The 17,953-nt window shown below is 34.3% G+C and overlaps 2 protein-coding genes across 2 annotated transcripts; both read right to left on the reverse strand.

The window, feature by feature from the left end:
* On the reverse strand, positions 1-7,203 carry LOC107902122 (GDSL esterase/lipase At1g28570). The gene is made up of 5 exons (XM_041092455.1): positions 6,748-7,203; positions 6,428-6,652; positions 1,979-2,127; positions 1,022-1,298; positions 1-557 (listed from the first exon to the last, which is right to left on the reverse strand). The coding sequence occupies exons 1-5, from the start codon at positions 7,019-7,021 to the stop codon at positions 307-309; spliced, it is 1,176 nt and encodes a 391-aa protein (XP_040948389.1). The 5' UTR covers positions 7,022-7,203; the 3' UTR covers positions 1-306.
* Positions 7,204-7,557: 354 nt separating this feature from the next.
* LOC107903330 (DEAD-box ATP-dependent RNA helicase 32) lies at positions 7,558-12,155 on the reverse strand. Its single transcript, XM_041092456.1, has 8 exons — positions 11,671-12,155; positions 10,895-11,170; positions 10,437-10,760; positions 9,806-9,997; positions 9,567-9,722; positions 9,055-9,473; positions 8,596-8,747; positions 7,558-8,088 (listed from the first exon to the last, which is right to left on the reverse strand). Exons 1-8 carry the CDS (start codon positions 12,052-12,054, stop codon positions 7,730-7,732), a joined length of 2,262 nt encoding a protein of 753 aa, XP_040948390.1. The 5' UTR covers positions 12,055-12,155; the 3' UTR covers positions 7,558-7,729.
* Positions 12,156-17,953: the final 5,798 nt, after the last annotated feature.

Consider the following 17,953-nt stretch of genomic DNA (forward strand, 5'->3'; position numbering starts at 1 on the left):
GAATCAAATTTGATGGGTTTGATCGAGTTTAAAGCCATTAATACTCGCCCCTATATGCAAATATCTTTTCCAATCAAGTTTTAGCTCGATTGATATGAACATTGTCATCAATACAAGAAGACATGAATTCGTTATCGTCTTATTTATGGTCGGGAAAGGACTATAAATAATTCTAAATATTATATTAAAAAGAACAATTATGATCAGAACTTATAATGAGATTGATAATATATATTGACATTCGAACAAGATTTATAAAGATCCTGAAAAACCACTAGATTAAACCCTTTTTGTATGAATTTATTTTCAATAAATTTGTTTGTTGACGGTAGATGAAAAACACAAGCTATTTGTATAAGGAATAGCATATAATTCTTCTAAAACACCCTTTGAAATCCATCTGTAAGTTGCCTCAGTATAATGTAAACCATCCCAACTCACATGTGAAGAAGGGTCGTTGCAGCTTGCCGTTAATGGCAGATCCCCGCATGCCATTGATGAACTGTAATTGTATCGACCTCCCCCTCCACAACATGCTCTAAGTGTTTCAGTAAACCCTGTAATCATTCAACAAAAACAGAAAAGAACCATGTAAACAGGCCGAAATTCAATCGTTATGTATATATTATACAGATTACAACACTTTTACGTGCCAGTAATCTGCATACAAGACAGAAACCGGTAAAAGTATTATGGAGGCTCAAGTAAATTAGTTCATATACATTAGATTAAAGAGCAAATTAGTTCTTTAGTTAAAAATTTCATTCATTTCTACTGTTAAAAATTGGTTCTTGTATGTCAGAGTGAGGTACATATGGCACAGTAGTGTAACTATTTGATTATTTTGTCAGTAATGTTAATTTTAACAGTAAAATGAATGAAATTTTTACTAGAAAAGACCAATTTGCTCTTTAATCTAATAGATAAGGATTAATTTATCTATTTTTTGAGTAAAGGGGATGAAATCCAATCTAACTTCTAATATAAAGTTCTCTATAATACTATAAGGTATAAGCCTTACCGAATTGGTTCAGGGAATGGTAGAAACGCATTGCAGTGTTGTAATAATCTGCGTAAATGATGTTGACGTTTCGATGAAGCTTGCGAACCTGATCAAGCTTTTCCTGAAGCTGTTCGTTGTGGAACTCGGAGAATTGGTTCAGCCATGTTATGCAACCAGTTAAAGGATCATAATCCGCCATATCGGAACCTTGAAAGTATGTGAGATATGCTGGGGAGCATCCAATTGGAAGGTTTCCAGGGACCAAAATAGTGACCGCCCCTAGCCCTATCAACTCCTGCATAGCATTGTCTTTTATCAATTAAAAAAGCTTTTTCTGATACGAAGAAATTCTGTAAAAGATTGTCGTCCGTTCGATAAAAGTATATATCCAGCATGGGTATGATTAATTTTTTCTATGTTTTTTCATGTATTTAGTGTATTATTCAAAGTTATATCCCTATGTCTGTGTCAAATACAGGCATGTATGCGACACAGAGTATATTTAGATTTTCCTAAAATTTTCAAATATTTGAAGGATCTTTTAAAGTCATGTTACAATATTTAGATGTTAGACACGGGCAAAGTCAGAAATTTTTTTAGGGGCAGTCGAGATGAAGTTATATATTTTTCATAAGAACTAAAATACAATTTGATCCTTGTATTAGCTAATATCGTTATGGTTTTTAAAATGATTAAATTAAATTTCTAGCATTTTGGGGGCAAACTATAATTTTACTATATGTTAATTTATGATTTTATAAATTTTAGGATCTAAAGCATAAATTTCCCGTTTTAGGAGGGTCGGGGCCCTTGTCTACCCATCCCTTGGACCTTGGTTGGACATGAGTGTTGAATACAAATTTTTTAAAAGTTTTTCATGTATTTGATGATCTTTTGAAATTAAATAATTATATTTATATGTCAATATATAAGTGTCAAACACGAGTATCTATCCAACATGAATAAATTTGTTACCGCGATTGCTGAAGCAATGGTATCAACAACAAGAGGAACAAAGTGTAGAATCTCCACAGTGTTTTTGCCTTGAAGGAATGCATAATTGTAATCATTTCCTCCTATCTCTCCCATCACTATTAACGACTTCTTGAGGAAATCTTTACAATCTGTGAGTCAAACCACATTGCCATTAAAAGAAAAAGATATTTTAACTTTACAATTTTTCCTTTTAAATATAAGAATTAAATATTAAGTAAATTCTATAAAACATAACAAAAGTAGGAGACATGAGATACTGTAGCTAAACACTGTAGATGTCCTTAGCTCATACCTGCTACGGGCTATGGAGACATCCTTTCAGTGTTCGTAGTTGTCATTGCCAACAACTTCAATTCACAACATATCTAAAGGATTAGATTTGCACATCCATTCACGGATCGACTTATATTCGTACTTGATCGGTTTGCAAAATTTTATTCTGTTTAGGGTTTAGGGTCTATCTGCCATATTGAAATTTGTTTGGCTTATAATATTCATTGTTTTGCCTAAATGCCTTTTTGTGGAAATTGCTGAGTCTATAAGAGAATCTGGACTTGTAATGGGATCTTCTGTAAGCTTCCTCTTGCCATAATGGCAAAGACATTCAGAGTCATTCTTTAAGCATTTGATTTGCAGTCCTAAAGGGAAAGCACAGGGGTTTTGAGGCACTTTGAATCTGAACCATGTTCATGATCTATTTGTGCTCATTGCAAATCATATCAAGGGCCATATGCATAATTTTGTATAGATCTCCAAGGCGAACAATGGAGATAGAGAGGTCTCTTGCAGCTAGTAGGCTTTAAGTTTTGTCACTGAGTTGTTTTGGGATTGATATGAGGAACACTTACTATAGTTTGATATTGTTGAGTCCTTCAAGTATGAAGTAATACTTAGAGAATTTTGTAATTTCTATCAAGTGAAGAGAACAACATTTCAACTTGAAAAATTGCTCTCGGATCTTATCAATCCTATGCCCCTGTTGTCCACAAAATACTGTTGCTAATTCTTGCATAGCTTGTTTGTATCCTCCTAATGCATCCAAAACTCTTTGAACTATCCTATTACTCTTGCAACAAACTACAATAGGACTAAGTTTGTTGTAGCACCTACTTTGAATAATTCAATGTACGTCCATGCCTAGTACTCTTGAAATAGTATATTCCATTTGCTCGATGGAATGTCATCAATGTTTCTACTTGAGGTTCAATGAGAAACATCTAAGGAAGGCATTCTTTCAGCATAGTATTACACTGTCACTAGGTATTATGGAGTCTTTTGTATATCCTTGGGAGGAGTACTCAGAGGATTCTTCTATGTCAACGACTAGTATGTTATCCCTAACCATACCATTTAGTATAGAGGAGAATACACTCGGTGTATCTGCTTCCTTTGTCATCAACTATGTTGGTTGCCTGGATGAAGCACCAATTTTGGATCTAGAAAGCTTGTTGCAGTCTTGGGCCTAGTTGAATTTGGTAGAGGAGTGTTAACATGCCTTTTCTTTTTCTTTTTCTTTCTACAGTTGTTGTTATTCCTATTTGAACTTCTAGACCCATGCTTTAGTAACCCTTACACCTGGTGGAGCCTGCTGTGCTTCTAAGTTCAGGGGAGTGAACAAATCTCGTCGAACAGGAGGAGATGACAGTAGAGAAGGTGTTGTCAGAGGAGCTGACTAAAGATGTTGGGAGGAGTAGAAAGGAATATGTCATGGTGCCTGAGAAGCTTGAGGGTATGTATCAAACATCCTTGGCGCTAGCTGGTAGAAACTTTTAGCTTCTTGCTCTTAAACCTTCTAGTTGTATTGCCATTGTAAATCTAGGAATTGCTTTTGGAGAGATCTAATCTCTGCTTATTTTTCCAGACATTGTAAATATGAATCCTCGGCTCGTCTTTGAACTTTGTTGGAGTTCCTTGTTAAGAACATCTAGTCGCATTTGGATCTCATAGATTACATTTTGAAGTGTCTGGAGATGGTGGTCAAAATGTTCATTGATCTGGTTGATCTTGTTTTCAATTCTCTAAAGGTTGGCATTTTGTGCAATGGATTTTGGGTTTGCCAATTTCAAACTTCTTCTAATGCCACTGCTTTCTTTTGGTTTCTCTTTCATCCCTATCAGTAAGGTTAAGGGCTTTCAATATGCATCTCTTTTGGTCTCTTTGGTAATCTCGTAATAGAAGAAACTGTGTCATGCAGGGTTTTTGGTTGGATCTTACAGACCTAAGAAATCTGTGCCTTCTGTTTTTCTTGTCTTTCTTTTTCAATGTACGCTAGTCCTATTGCATTTCAAGGGTGTGGCTTTTATCTTCTTAGTTTTGGAGAAGGTGGAAGTGTTGGCTCATCTGAAGGAAGAATGTCCTCTTGCACTATTGTTGCCAATGGAGGTGGCGTGTATTTCACCATGTACTGGTTTGTGGTCTTGTCCAAGTGGTGTGCAACTCAGGGATCTCCATCAAGGTATCTTTTTGTAGAGTGTTTTCTCAGAAGAACATCTGTTTTTGCTTTTATTTTTCTGTCTTTGGTCCGATTGGTTCAAAGCCTGATGTGAGACTATCTTCATGGCATCCATCACAGTCATAGTTTATATCCCATGGACAATGTATAGTTGAGGAACCTTTAATATATCAAAGTTCCTTCAGTGTAGAAACTGTGATGATGGGTGTTCATCGACCAAGACCACAATCATATCTTGGTAAATACATCTAGAACCGCACTGTTTGAGACGTGAACACTGACTCTGTCATGAACTAGGTTGGAAAGACAAAAGATGCGACCTATTTTCTATCCATTTCTTCACGTTTGAATTTGGTGGTCACCGTTTTGTCCGAATTAGTGGTGCATGTTGCCTCCATAGACTGGACTTTTCATACTTTGCAATCCATGAGAAAGGGAGTAGAGAGATCCATCTGTTACCTAGTTACAACTTTAAGAACATTTACAAAAGTGACTAAGTTTTCTTGTGCATCAAATTTCACGAACAGGATCTCATGTTTGAATGGGATGAAGTTGTCAATCGCATGACCTTTAACTCTGTAAGCCAACTAGTAGTGGAGGGTTGCTTCATTTGTGGCACTGACCATTTTTGCTCCAACTGTTTCGATCTAAAGTTTGAGGCATTTGAGGAGTATTGGATCTTTGAGTGCCATGTAGTTGGGGAAGAAAGATAGATTGTTCCTGAGTTAAGGGAGGCTTCTATGATACCTATACAAGCATGTTTATACTTGAGGCATCTTGAGCCTAAAGGTTTATCCTGGCAAAGTTGGTTGTCCTTTGGTGCCATGGTAGCTTAGAGCTAAGCTTAATGCTCCAAAGTGAATGTGAGAGTAGCCATGCTCAATCCATTGCTATAGAAGTCACAAAATGTTCTATTATACTTACTGGGAGAATGCACTGGTCAATTTTGTTAACTGGATGTATGCCATAGGAGCTTGAGCTTTTGAACAAACTATGAATTTTATAGAAAGCCTAAATAATTTTTAAAAGGATTGGTATGGGTTTAAAAGGGGAAGACGAGAGCCTTCTATTTCATTAAATTCTGGGATATGGACGATTTCTAACCAATGAAACTAACAAGGAGGAGAAGATGGATGATGTGGAAGTTTACCTAGATTAAGGCGATGAGTCATTGGATGGTGGTGGGAAGAGAATGAGAGGAGATGGTGGGTGATTTTGTGTCTTGACCTTTTCTCAGATGTTATGGTGAGCTATCTTATGCAATGGCGGAGTAAGAAAATTTTTTTTGGACCGAAATTAAATTACATATCTTTTTATAATTTACTATTTTAATAATTTATATCTTTATAATTTAAAGGATTAAATCAAATTTTTATTATTTTTAAATCAAAGTTTAATTTAATTATTATTTATTTTGAAAGTTTAATTTTATCATTATTAATTTAAAATTTTATAAATTATAAATATTTAAATAAAAAATTTTCTATTTTAAGGGTTGGAGCCCTGCCAGCCCTTTTGACTCTGCCACTGAGCTTATGGATAGGAGACAGTAGAGTGATACACTGTTCACTTACAATTGTTGTGAGGTGACGTCCTAGAATATGATTTCTTTAAGATAACTGGGTAATCAATAAGCTTGAAGTAAGAACTTTCAATTGGTAGGTTTTGATTTTTGTTTATAGTTTTCTCAATTCTTTTTTCTATATTTAATCTTGTGGTACTGATCTCTATCAATGGAGGTGCCCATTCTGTAAACCCTAAACTGATGGTAAGAAAAATGAGAAGGGGTTAAGGCTAAAAGAGAGTTACCATGGTTGAAATTTTTTGTTGGTTACTCTGCTATCTTAGCTAAATATTAACTCTTGATCCTATTTACATTTTGAACTACTGATTTTTTTCAAAATCTGGGAAGTTCATGCCCTCTCATTTTCCTTCCAAAACCAAACAGAAGACACCAAAAAGAAGAAAAAACTTACCTGAAGAAGATGAACAAAATGAAGGCAAAACATCTTTGAAATATCCCAATTGAACACCCAAAGAACCATTCGTTAAGGGATTATGGATTCCTCTTTCTTTGAAAAACACAACATCAAGTGCTGTAGCACCCGCTATAGCAAAATTCACACCATTCTCTATGTTACTGGGTTTTCCATTTTCACCTCCAAAATATGGTGCTAAAAATGGAAATCCGAAATCTTCAGCTGCAAAACCATGAAAAAAAAATAAGGAAAAATATAAAGGGAAAAATAAATTCATACAATATAAACATAACCCATTTTAAAGCATGTAAACATACCAATGAAATCTATAACCAAGCTTCCATCAGAGCATCTCCCAGTTGGATAGCCAAAGAAGGTTCTTCCATAAGGAGGAAAATCAAAGTGGGAAAGTTTTTTTGATTCTGAAAGTGAAAGTTGATGTAAGTTGCCGGTATCAGTTAAGGAATCACCAAAGCTGAATATTGATGTAAAGCATCCATTGACATGTGAGATTGTGATGATGGCTATGTTAATGACAAAGCTAATAATTAAATGGTGTTTAAACAAAGAACACGATGAAGAAAAACCCATTTCAGAAAAGTAAGAAAAAGAAATTCAGATCAGTGCCTTGGAGATGCAGCTGGTGAACTTCCACTCTGCACACAACATGTTTTTTTCATACCCACCATTAACTTTCCAGATATCGTGTTAGGTATATGATATGATTCTCTGTTTTTTTTTTTTTTTTTGAGTAAATTAACTACAAGTCACTCAATTTTAGACTAGTTGACAAAACAGTCACTATTTTAAACTAGTTGACAAAACAGTCACTATTTTGAATTAAAACTTGAATGAATATTTTGTCGATCCAAAATTAAGTTATTATTGGTCTCTAATTTACCTTTTTCTTTTAATTGGAAAAACTGTTCATTTACTTCATTTGAGCAAACATCTGTCCCAATAAGTTTCCTTTAGCGTTCCAGCAAAACTGGACATGATCTCCTTTTCAGTACATCAATGGAGTTTTGAGTTAGACACATTGGGTAGTTCTTATTTTAGCCACCTTTTCCATTTCATCATCGATACCATCGGAGATGTAGTAACTCAAATTTAAAGGACTCCAAATGTAATAAACCAAAAATTTCCTGTCATTACTCCTTTTGTCTTTTTTCAAATTCATTGTTCCAGTTGTGCAGGTAAACATTTGACTATGTTTTATGATTGAATAAGAAACTGACATACTACAACCGGTAAACGGTAAACAACACCGACCAAAACTGGAAAATCGTATCGTAAAATTTACGAGTGCATTGAGTTTAATAACTTAAGAGCAAGTTCTTCTTGTTCTGCCAGAGAAATGGATTCGGCCTTGATACTCGCCGATCCAGCCTTATCTTCTTCCTTTTCACCGTCATCGCTATCACTATGAAAGTATATTTTCGATCTTTTCCGTTTTCTGTTCGCATCCGGTTCTCCTTCTGAACCTGAAAGATCATCCTCCTCCTCTTCACCATCCTCTTCTTCCCTTTGCCCTTTCTTCAACTTCATCTTCTTCTTGATCCGTTTCTCCCTAAGCCGTTGCCGCTCTAGAAGTTTGTCTTCCTTGTCCACCTGCTTCAGCTCTTCCCTCATTTTCTTGTAGAAATCATTCTTTTTGTCTGCAATGTGGAAACATGAGTTTGAAAAACATCAAGAAGCAGCGATGCATTCAACATCGGCAAAGTACGGAAAACACAGTATTTGATCCTTCTTTATGCCAGGGGATGAACCACTATTATCGGAAGTAGCATCAAATTTTGAATGGCATAAGATGATGTTTAAAACCATTCAAGCTTTTAGTAGGGGAAAGAACTGAATTCGTCCTACGATTACATTTTCAATTTGATACATAAGTAGAAAAAAGGAGACCAAGTTAACTGGCAATTTATACATTAAAAGTTGCAGAAGAGTAGCCTATAAACTATATTGGGTTGTGAATGTTGAATACAGGTATGTGTCTGACACAGATATATTCAATTTTTCCAAGTTTTTCCATAACTCTGAAGGGTCATAACTCTATACCCATCATGTCCAAACATGAGTCAAACATGGGTGCCAGACTCAGGTATTTCAAGAATAATAAAAAATCGCAGCAACATAGGCCAACAGAAGGGATAATGTAATACCTTGGTCAAGCAGTATATCGCCACTTGTCTTGTCAGCCAACATAGCAAGTGGAGCTTGTGTGTTGCCTTCCTCATCAAAGACAACCCTTGTCCCCACAGGCCTATGAACATTGATCTTCAGCTTTTTTTTCTTCAAGACCCGTGTTGCTGACCTGAAAATAAGAAAACCAACTCAAAAACTGATTTCAAGTAATGGACTACAAATAAAACAAATCATTAAGGTAAAACTACCCAGGGGCATACATAATTGACTAATGTAAAACGATCTACCTATTCCCAGAAAAAGAAAAACTAGAATCTGTGCAAGTTACCACGTAACCAGTTAAGCTTACGAGCCAAAGCAGCTATATAAAAGAATTTGCCATTTAACCTACTAGTACATAAATGAAATTATTTTTTCATTACTGCAAGGCCATCTTATCATTGCTCTGTATGTAAATATATAAATAAGGAGTATACACGATATCTCCGATTTCGCTAGTATTTCCTTCAACATCTGGTGCATCATCCTTCAAAAGAAAATCTTTGTCCCCTCTGTTGTCTTTGACATCTTCAACAAGTAGCTCTTCCTTTGGAATAACTGACTCATTTTCTTCATCATATATTTTTGGTTCAATGAGAGAAGATTTTTCTGACTTGGTTTCTCTTTTCTCTTTTTGATTCAAGAACTTGACTTTGGGGGTCATTGGCAAACCAAGTGATGCTGAATATTCGTCAATAGGCAATTTCGTGACATCAAAAACCTCTTTATCTTTTTGAATATAAATAGAACGCAGATATGTGATAAAGGCCCTCTGTGCCAGCTGCTGCATGTCTGGATATTTAACTAGTAAAGCCGACAATAATCCAGAAACTGGTTGTAACCTCTTTGTATTTGCCTGGGAAACCAGTACCATAATAGCAAGATTAACATACAAGTCACATATATCAAGATGTGATTCAGAAACGAAAGAATATCATGATTAATCTACCTTAATAAACTGTATAGGTACTTTTGCTGCCTGTAACTTTTCAAGCATCTTCATTTCTGAAGGCGTCAAAAATAAAACCGACCTTCCTCCGGAAAGATAACGAGCAGTGCGGCCAACTCGGTGTATATAGGATGCAACATCTTCGGGACAATCTACCTGTTAAGACAAGAAATGAAGCTCATTGAGATAATGAAAAAGAAATGCTGCTTCTGTTTTGTTTACTTTTATAGAATATTTACCTGCACAACCCAGTCAACGGCCTTGTTAAAATCAAGGCCTCTGGAGGCCACATCGGTTGAGAAGAGAACTGATTGAGACTCGCAGAATTGGGAATATATACCCAGCCTCTTCTCTTGGTTCATCCTTCCATGAAGACATTTCAAGGGTATTCCAGGACGCAGTTTCTTGAAGGCTTCAAAGACAAATTTAACCTACAAAACAACATTTTTCACATTATAGAAACTCCCAGGATGGCAAAAAAAGAAGAAAAACAATCACTAAAAACAGAAAAGCAGTCATAGAATTAGGACTTGGAGCAACAGAGAGTTCTTTTCCCCCTAAAATCTACCTATACTAGAAGAGGATATAAATTAAAAGTTCCAAATCCAAAAATTAAAATTCCTAAAAGACCTAAATGGGGATATGGGCAGGCAGAGAAGTTGCTTGTTCTCAATACGGTGCTGCTAAATTCTACCAGGATTTGATGAGATGCAAACAAAGATATCAAATTCCAACCAAGATAGCCAAACATTTATGGAAATTGCTGATGAAGACCCAACTGTAAATGAAATCACTTGCATTTTGACCCCCGAATATAAATACTTTAAACAGAATATACTAAGTTTATGCAACATAAATAATGCAATATACCTCTTTGCAGCTTGAAAGAAACACAAGGATCTTTGATCTAAGATGTGCCTTTATGAAACTCCACAACATGTCCAACTTTTGTTCAAGAGGAACAATCATAGCAGTTTGCTGCAAGCGACTAGGAGTGGCCGTCACAGCTTTCTCGTGCACACTAATATACTCTGGATCTTTCAAGCTAAGCCTAGCAAGATCCTGAACAGACTTTGTTTGCGTTGCTGAGAAAAGCAATGTTTGTCTACGCTTTGGTAACTGTGATACAATTGCATTTAAGGTCTTCTTAAAACCAATGTCGAGAATACGATCAGCCTCATCAAGGACCAAAACCTGTTCATAGGCCAGAAGTAACTACCCAAATCAGCAGCTAACAGAGCAGTGGAAAATATCAAACAAAAAAAGCGGAAACAAGCCATTAAAAAATTAATAACCAAATTAACTATACATTATGTCAAGTTGTTGACCTGAAGCTGAGAACAATCAAAATTTGGAGTCTCATCCATATGCTGAAGAAGACGTCCAGGAGTACAAACTAGAATATTCAGCTCATTCACCCGCTCTTTCTCACTGTCAACTTCCTTTCGTCCACCAATTAGAAGGCCAGCACTAAAATTATGATGCGTCCCAACAGTTTTTAATACATCAAAAAGCTGACCAGCTAGTTCCCTTGTGGGAGATATTATGATGCTGCCTACTCCATCCTCAGGACCCCATCTCTCTCTATGCAGCTTCTCCAGGACCTGACATAACAATTGATTCAGCATTACTGTAATATTCAAAAAGGTCCAGAAATACTAACAAAACAACACATAATTAGTTAGTTTTAAGATAATCCTGCATATCACAAAAGCCATCTGTCTTAGTTCATTTTACATCTTCATCTATAGACTTAAATCCACAAAATAAATGCCATTGTGCTTGCAAGATACTTAGGTTGAGCTCGAAAAAATTCGAATTCAATTCAGTCATTGCAAAGTTGAACTTACATACTCAATCAAGCCTGAGCTAAGCTTTGAGCTTCAACTTTCAAGTCGGGCTCGAGCTCGAGCTTAGCTCAGCTTGATTACACCCTTCACTTAACACTTAACCAACCAAATGCTGCTCCAAACCTCAAAATAACCTAAGAATAGTCCCTTCTTTCAAAATCACAAACTTTTCCTCCTAATTTTCTAATAAAAAGAAGATTAATATTCATGAATTGATAGAAATAAATCAACTTTTAATAAGAAAACCCACTAACCGGAATAACAAAAGCAAGAGTCTTTCCGGACCCAGTTTTAGCGGCACCGAGAATATCTCTTCCACAAAGCGCGTGAGGCAAAGACGCCACCTGTATATCCGTCATCTTCTTAAACCCACCTCCCTCCAACCCATTCTTCGTCCTCTTTGATAACGGCAGCTCATAAAATTTCCTCGCTCCCGCGTACCTCGAGAATGAAACGGCGCCACTTTCAGGGTCGACAATTCGGCCGATTGGCGACTTGGATTTGAGCGGGTCTAGTGACAAAGGATTGGTACCGGATTCGGGTTTCTGGGATTCTATCCATTCGTTCAGATTCTCTATTTCTTGGAGCTCATTGTTCTTCTGTTGTTTTCGGACAGCTCTCGATTTCGGTCTTCGCATCCTTTCTAAGCTTTGGATTTAAGAAGCAGGGTTTAAGAAGAAGAAGAAGAAAGTTCTTCCTCTAGTTTATTTATGTAGGGTTTTACAATGCTTTTTACATTATGATATTTATTAATTAAAACTGATAATTATTCTAAATATTTAAATTTTTATAATTATAGAATATTAACCAAATTAAAAAATAGGATAAATTTCCAAATTAGTCACTTTTGCTTGCCTTAGATTATATTTTAGTCACTTATGTTTGAAATGTTACATTTCGGTTACTTACGTTATCGCCTTATAACATTTTAGTCATTGAGCAGTAAGTTGACGTAACACTTAAGTCTTCATTTCAAACAAAAAATTTTAAGTTAATTTATACGATCGGTCCCAATATTTTTTCATTTTGAGCAAATTTTTTTCTTTTATATTTTTTTAACTTTCATTTTTTTACTTCTCATTCTCTTCTGCTTCTCCCTAGAGCTGTCCATGGGCCGGGCCGGGTCGGGTTCGGGCCGACTCTTAGGCCCGAGCCCGGTCTGTCTCGAAATATGGGCCTGAAATTTTGCCATGCCCGGCCCGATTTTTAATAAACATAAAAAAAATATTTTAAAAATAAAAAAATAAAAAAAATATTTTTAAAGTATTTTAAAATTAAAAAATAAAAAATATATATTTATTATATTCGGGCCGGGCCCGGGCCAAAAAGTTGAGCCCGAGCCCGGCCCATTTTTTAAACGGGCCTCTTTTTTTTTGCCCAAGCCCATATTTCGGGCCTATATTTTTACCCGAACCCTCCCATATTTCGGGCGGGCCGTCAGGCCGGGCCGGGCCGCCCGGCCCATGGATAGGTCTACTTCTCCCTCTATTTTCTTCATTCTTCATTTCTTTTAACGTAATTTTTCTATATTTTTCATTTGTTAAAACTAGTTCCTATAATTTTATTTTTTCTGAACAATTTAATTTTTTTGGAGTGAGGCGAGCTTGTGGACTAGTTTTAACAAACGAAAAAACATAGCAAAACTACGTTAAAAAATCAAGAAGGAAAGAAAACAAAGAGAGAAGTAGAAGAGAATGAAAAATTAAATAAAAAATTATAAGAACATAAAAGAAACAAATTAAATTACTCAAAATGAAAAAATATAGGAACCAATTGTCGAATTTAACCAAAAATTTTCATTTGAAACAAAGTTTTAATGTAGCACATCAATTTACCGTTACACAGTTAATGACAATTAATGGCTCAGTGACTAAATATTACAATATAATAACGTAACTAAAATATAATATTTCAAACATAAGTAATCAAAATGTAACCTGAGACAAACAAAAGTGACTATTTTAATAAATTACCCTAAAATAAATTATAAAAACTATAAAATATAAATATAAAGCTAATAAAATATACAATTTCTTTTAAAGTAAAAAGCAGTTGTAAATCCAAATATTATTTTTCTAATTTTATTGTTTTATTTATTTTTATTAAAATACTATTTTTATAGGGGTGGTATTGCTTGATATATTGATCACATCGCCTTTTATTGTTCAAAATGAACTATTCTCATAACAAATCCGCTTTTTGCCCCATTTTCGTAATTATTTTTCTGCACTATTAATATAAAAGTTTAATGCTAAATTTGGTCACTAATGTTTGCATGTTTTGTCAAAATGGTTGTAATTTTTTGCCATCAATCTTTGTTCTTCTTTTCAATTTATTTTTTCTAACAGATTTAATAAAAGTATCGTTAAAAAATTAACGGGGATGATGTAAAATTTCATATGTGGAATATTTTTAATAAGATGTAATTTATTACTTAGATAACCCAATAAGATAATTACATGTGGAAATAATAAAATAAATAAATAATACATTAAATTAAAAAATAACTCTTAATTTAAAAAAGTTAAACGTAAGTATCTAAAATATTAACTCAGTAAAAAAACTTCTCAGTAAACAAACGTATGAAAGATTAAAACCTTTTGAAAGAAAAAATTTTTTGAAACATTGAATTTATGCATTAAATCTGTTAGAAAATACAAATTGCATGGTCAAAAAATACCCAAAAATACAATTAGGGTCATTTTGACAAAACAAGCAAACGTTATTAACCAAATTTACCATTAAGCCTAATATAAAAAAGAACCGGATATGTGTAAGGCGATAAAGATGTGTTCTAGGTTTGAGGCTTTAAGGATGAATTTGGGATACAAGAAATTTTAATTTTTTGAGTAAATTATCTTTAAACTTTGTTTAAAATTACATTTCAATCATTTAATTTTTAAAAGTTACATAACAGTCACTGATATTATCTAATTTTCACATTCTTGTCACTTGTCTGAGGATGATATGACACGTTAATTAACATATATGATTGTTGTGTAACTTTTGAAAGTTAGATGGTCAAAACGTAATTTTAAACAAATTTTAAGGATAGTTGGTTTAGTTTACCCTAAATTTTTTAAACAAATTTAGGGTAAACTTCACCATTAGTCACTAAACTATAGGTACTTTTTTATTTTGGTCACCTAACTAAAAAAAGTTATAAATTGGTCATTGAATTATTCAGAAATTTTCATTTAAGTCATTAAACTATGCAAAAAAATTATTTAAGTCACTAGACTAATATTTTTTTTAAAAGTTCCACCGACGAGCTTCAAGCAATGATTTAGCAATGGTACAGTAGATCCGTATCCATCAACGAATAGAATAATATACCTTAGGTCAAAGTCGATCAAACAGTTAGTGTCGGAGATTAGATAAAAAAGCTATTTAAATTTCAGTTCGCAGATTCATAATGTCTAAAGTTGTTTCATAAAAAAAAAACTACATTATAGAATAGAAGGTGCAAGAGAGCTTCTGATTGGTGTAGGTATTAGGAACAAAGAAAGTCCTACAGTACCGATTTTAACAATTCAATTAGTTAAATGAAAATTTTGAATAATTTAATTACCAATTTGTGATTTTTTTAATTAAGTGAACAGAACGAAAACTTACCAAAAATTTAAAATGATTTTTATAATTTTTTATAAATTTTTTTATATTCTTCATAATTTTAATGCAAAAATGACACATCAGCACTTACCTTCAATACCATATCATTAATTGACTAGGAGTTTCCATCCAAATGGAATTTACTAGACAAAAATTGAAACAATAAGATTGACATTGTGGAAAAACGATAAGGAGAATGATGTAAAAAAAATGTAAACTTTAAGGGCAAATGGTGTTATTATGCCAATTAACTATGCATATATACGATTAGGGTGAGCAAGACTTGATTCGTTTAAAAAAATTTCGAATTTTGAGTTAATTAAATTGAGTTATTCAAATTATTCGATTCAATTCGAATAACTCGATTCGAGTGTCGAGTTTGAGTCGAATTGAATTTCACAATTCGAATAACTTGAATAATTTGAATAATAAATTGGTATAAATACTCTTTTGATATCTGTCAACTTTGAAAATAAGTAAATTTCTCTCTCACAACAAAAATTACAAAAGAAAATCAAAATAATTTTCAAAAATTCAAAATATTTATAAAAATTTCAAAATTTATATTTAAAAAATATAAAAATTTCTCTCTCTCTCTCTATATAAGTCAAAATTTTCTAAAATAATAATTTTGAGACCTAATTAATGATTCAAATTTATCATAGTCAAGTATATTATTTTTATTATTATTTTGCTTTGAAAAAAAATTCAAATATATATGGTTTCAAATTTATGTACTTTAACATAGAATTAATTATACTATAATAATATTTTTATTTAACATGTTTAATTTTTTTAATTTAACTCGAACAATTTCACTCGATTCAATTCGAATTTCATTTCACTTGACTCGATTTGAAAAAATTTCAAATTAAATTAAGATGATAAAATAGGACTTGTGAACTCGATTAACTCAATTTTTTTTTACTCAATTCGATCTGAACCCTTCCCTCTATCTACGATAACAAAGAATGATATATTGTCTAACCATTGGCCATCGTTTCCCATGATGGTTCTCTGTATCTCAAATGTCGCTCTACTTTCCTTCCTTTTTCAACTTTCTTTTTTCGATATCAAAATAGGATTTCAAATAAAGGGATTTGTGTGTTGGGATGGGAGTTAATGGGTTAAATTAAATAAATATATTTTTTAATATTTAAGTAAATATGTCATATGAACTAGCAAAATAACTTCATAATTATCTTTGCAATTTAGTCCATCAACCACGATGCTCCCGACTTTGTGAACCACCATGATGCTCCCGACTTTGTGAACCAGACTTATTTGGCAGCCGCTCATAACTCAAACATTTTATTTGATAAAATATATGTAATTCAGTAATTTTCTAAAGTTCAACTAAAGTTTTTTAAATCTTTTAAGAGTTTAAGTCTGCCGTATTGGCACGTTTCTTTGTCTGCCGTATTTTGGCACGTTTCTTTATTTTTCTGGTTCAGGTTTCTTCTTCGGTGTTTTGGTCAGATTTCACTGGGGGCTTTACATCCAATTTCATTTCTCTGTTCGTTTTGTCGGCGTATGGTGGTAGGGATGGAGGATGCGTTGGAAAATTTGAGGTTATTGGACGATGAGGAGGAAGCACTTCAAGAGCATGATGGAGCGTTGGTTTGTGTTCATCAACTTTGTTTGGTGGGTCGTTGCCTAACTGATAGTGTCGTTCATTTTCTGTCATTGCGCAACACAATGGCGGATCTTTGGCATCCCATAGGAGGGATTTGCATAACGGAGATTGGGGAAAAACGATACCTTTTTCAGTTTTTTCATGAGGTGGATATTGTAAGAGTTGTTGTAGGAATTCCATGGTTTTTTAATAACCATTTAATAATTTTACAAAGGGTTCCAATTGGGGTAAACCCTGTGGTGATGGAGTTAAACCATACGGAATTTTGGTTACAGGTTCATGATTTGCCTCCGGGGTTGATGAATGTGTCGATGGCAAAACAATTTGGTGATTTTTGTGGAAAATTTCTTGAGTATGACACGTCCATTCCGACTTTGGGGATTCAGAATTATTTACGCATACGTGTTTGTTTAAATGTTGCCGCCCCTTTGAAGCGTAAAAAGAAAGTTTTTATTGGTAAATCTATGGTTGTTTATGCCCGGTTTAAATATGAGAAGTTAAGTTTGTTCTGTTTTATTTGTGGAAAGTTGGGGCATGGGGAGAGCTACTGTCCTCTTCGGCTATCTATTGATCCTTCAAAACTTGTTTTGGTTGGGACCTATCGATACGTGCGGTGGCTAGAAATCGGAGTAGGGTGGCGAGCAGGTGGCTTCGAGCAGCAGATGGGTCACCGTGCAATGATGAAAATTGGGCAGGCTTTACTCAGGGTAATTTGGGATCTGTGCATAGTCGGGGTGTGGATAATTTAAATAAAGGAAGTGATGGATGTATTGATGCTGTAAATTCAGCAGAAGTCGCTTGTGGGCCTATGGAGTTGGTTTCAATGGAGGAAAATGTTTCAATTATGTTGACTGATGGTAAAAAGAGACAGAGAACAGTAGAGAATTCATGTGTCCTTGTGGATGCGAATGTGGGAGCAGGATCAATGGATGTTTCGGCTAGCTCTGCGGGTCAGAGCAGCCGGGCTCAATGAGAATCTTAAGCTGGAATGTTCGTGGTTTGGGGAGACCACGAACAGTTGCTAGGCTCAAAAACAAGCTAAGAGCCATTAATCCCCGTATTTTGTTTCTTATGGAGACAAAATTGAGTTCAAAAAAATAGAGTTAGTTAGATTAAAGTGTGGGTTTGAGAATGGAATTGATGTTGGCGCATTTGGTACAAGAGGTGGGTTGTCATTGGGCTGGAAAGGGAATACTTTGATTCAACTTAAAAGTTTTTCCTATTTTCACATTGATGTTGAGGTCCAAGATACTGATTGTGGTGTTAATTGGCGGTTAACGGGGTTTTAT

This window comes from Gossypium hirsutum, chromosome D05, assembly GCF_007990345.1.
Source record: "Gossypium hirsutum isolate 1008001.06 chromosome D05, Gossypium_hirsutum_v2.1, whole genome shotgun sequence".
Classification (NCBI taxonomy): domain Eukaryota; kingdom Viridiplantae; phylum Streptophyta; class Magnoliopsida; order Malvales; family Malvaceae; genus Gossypium; species Gossypium hirsutum.

Bases quoted from the DNA above. Each gene is read 5' to 3' on its own strand.
- LOC107902122 (XM_041092455.1), bottom strand. From the start codon at position 7,021: ATGGGTTTTTCTTCATCGTGTTCTTTGTTTAAACACCATTTAATTATT. The intron at 1,299-1,978 runs GTAACAAATTTA...AATGCTATGCAG, and splicing joins CCATTGCTTCAGCAATCGCG to GAGTTGATAGGGCTAGGGGC. The intron at 558-1,021 runs GTAAGGCTTATA...GAATGATTACAG, and splicing joins CCATTCCCTGAACCAATTCG to GGTTTACTGAAACACTTAGA.
- LOC107903330 (XM_041092456.1), bottom strand. From the start codon at position 12,054: ATGCGAAGACCGAAATCGAGAGCTGTCCGAAAACAACAGAAGAACAAT. The intron at 11,171-11,670 runs GTTAGTGGGTTT...TTGTTATGTCAG, and splicing joins CTCTTGCTTTTGTTATTCCG to GTCCTGGAGAAGCTGCATAG. The intron at 10,761-10,894 runs GTCAACAACTTG...GCCTATGAACAG, and splicing joins TTGATTGTTCTCAGCTTCAG to GTTTTGGTCCTTGATGAGGC.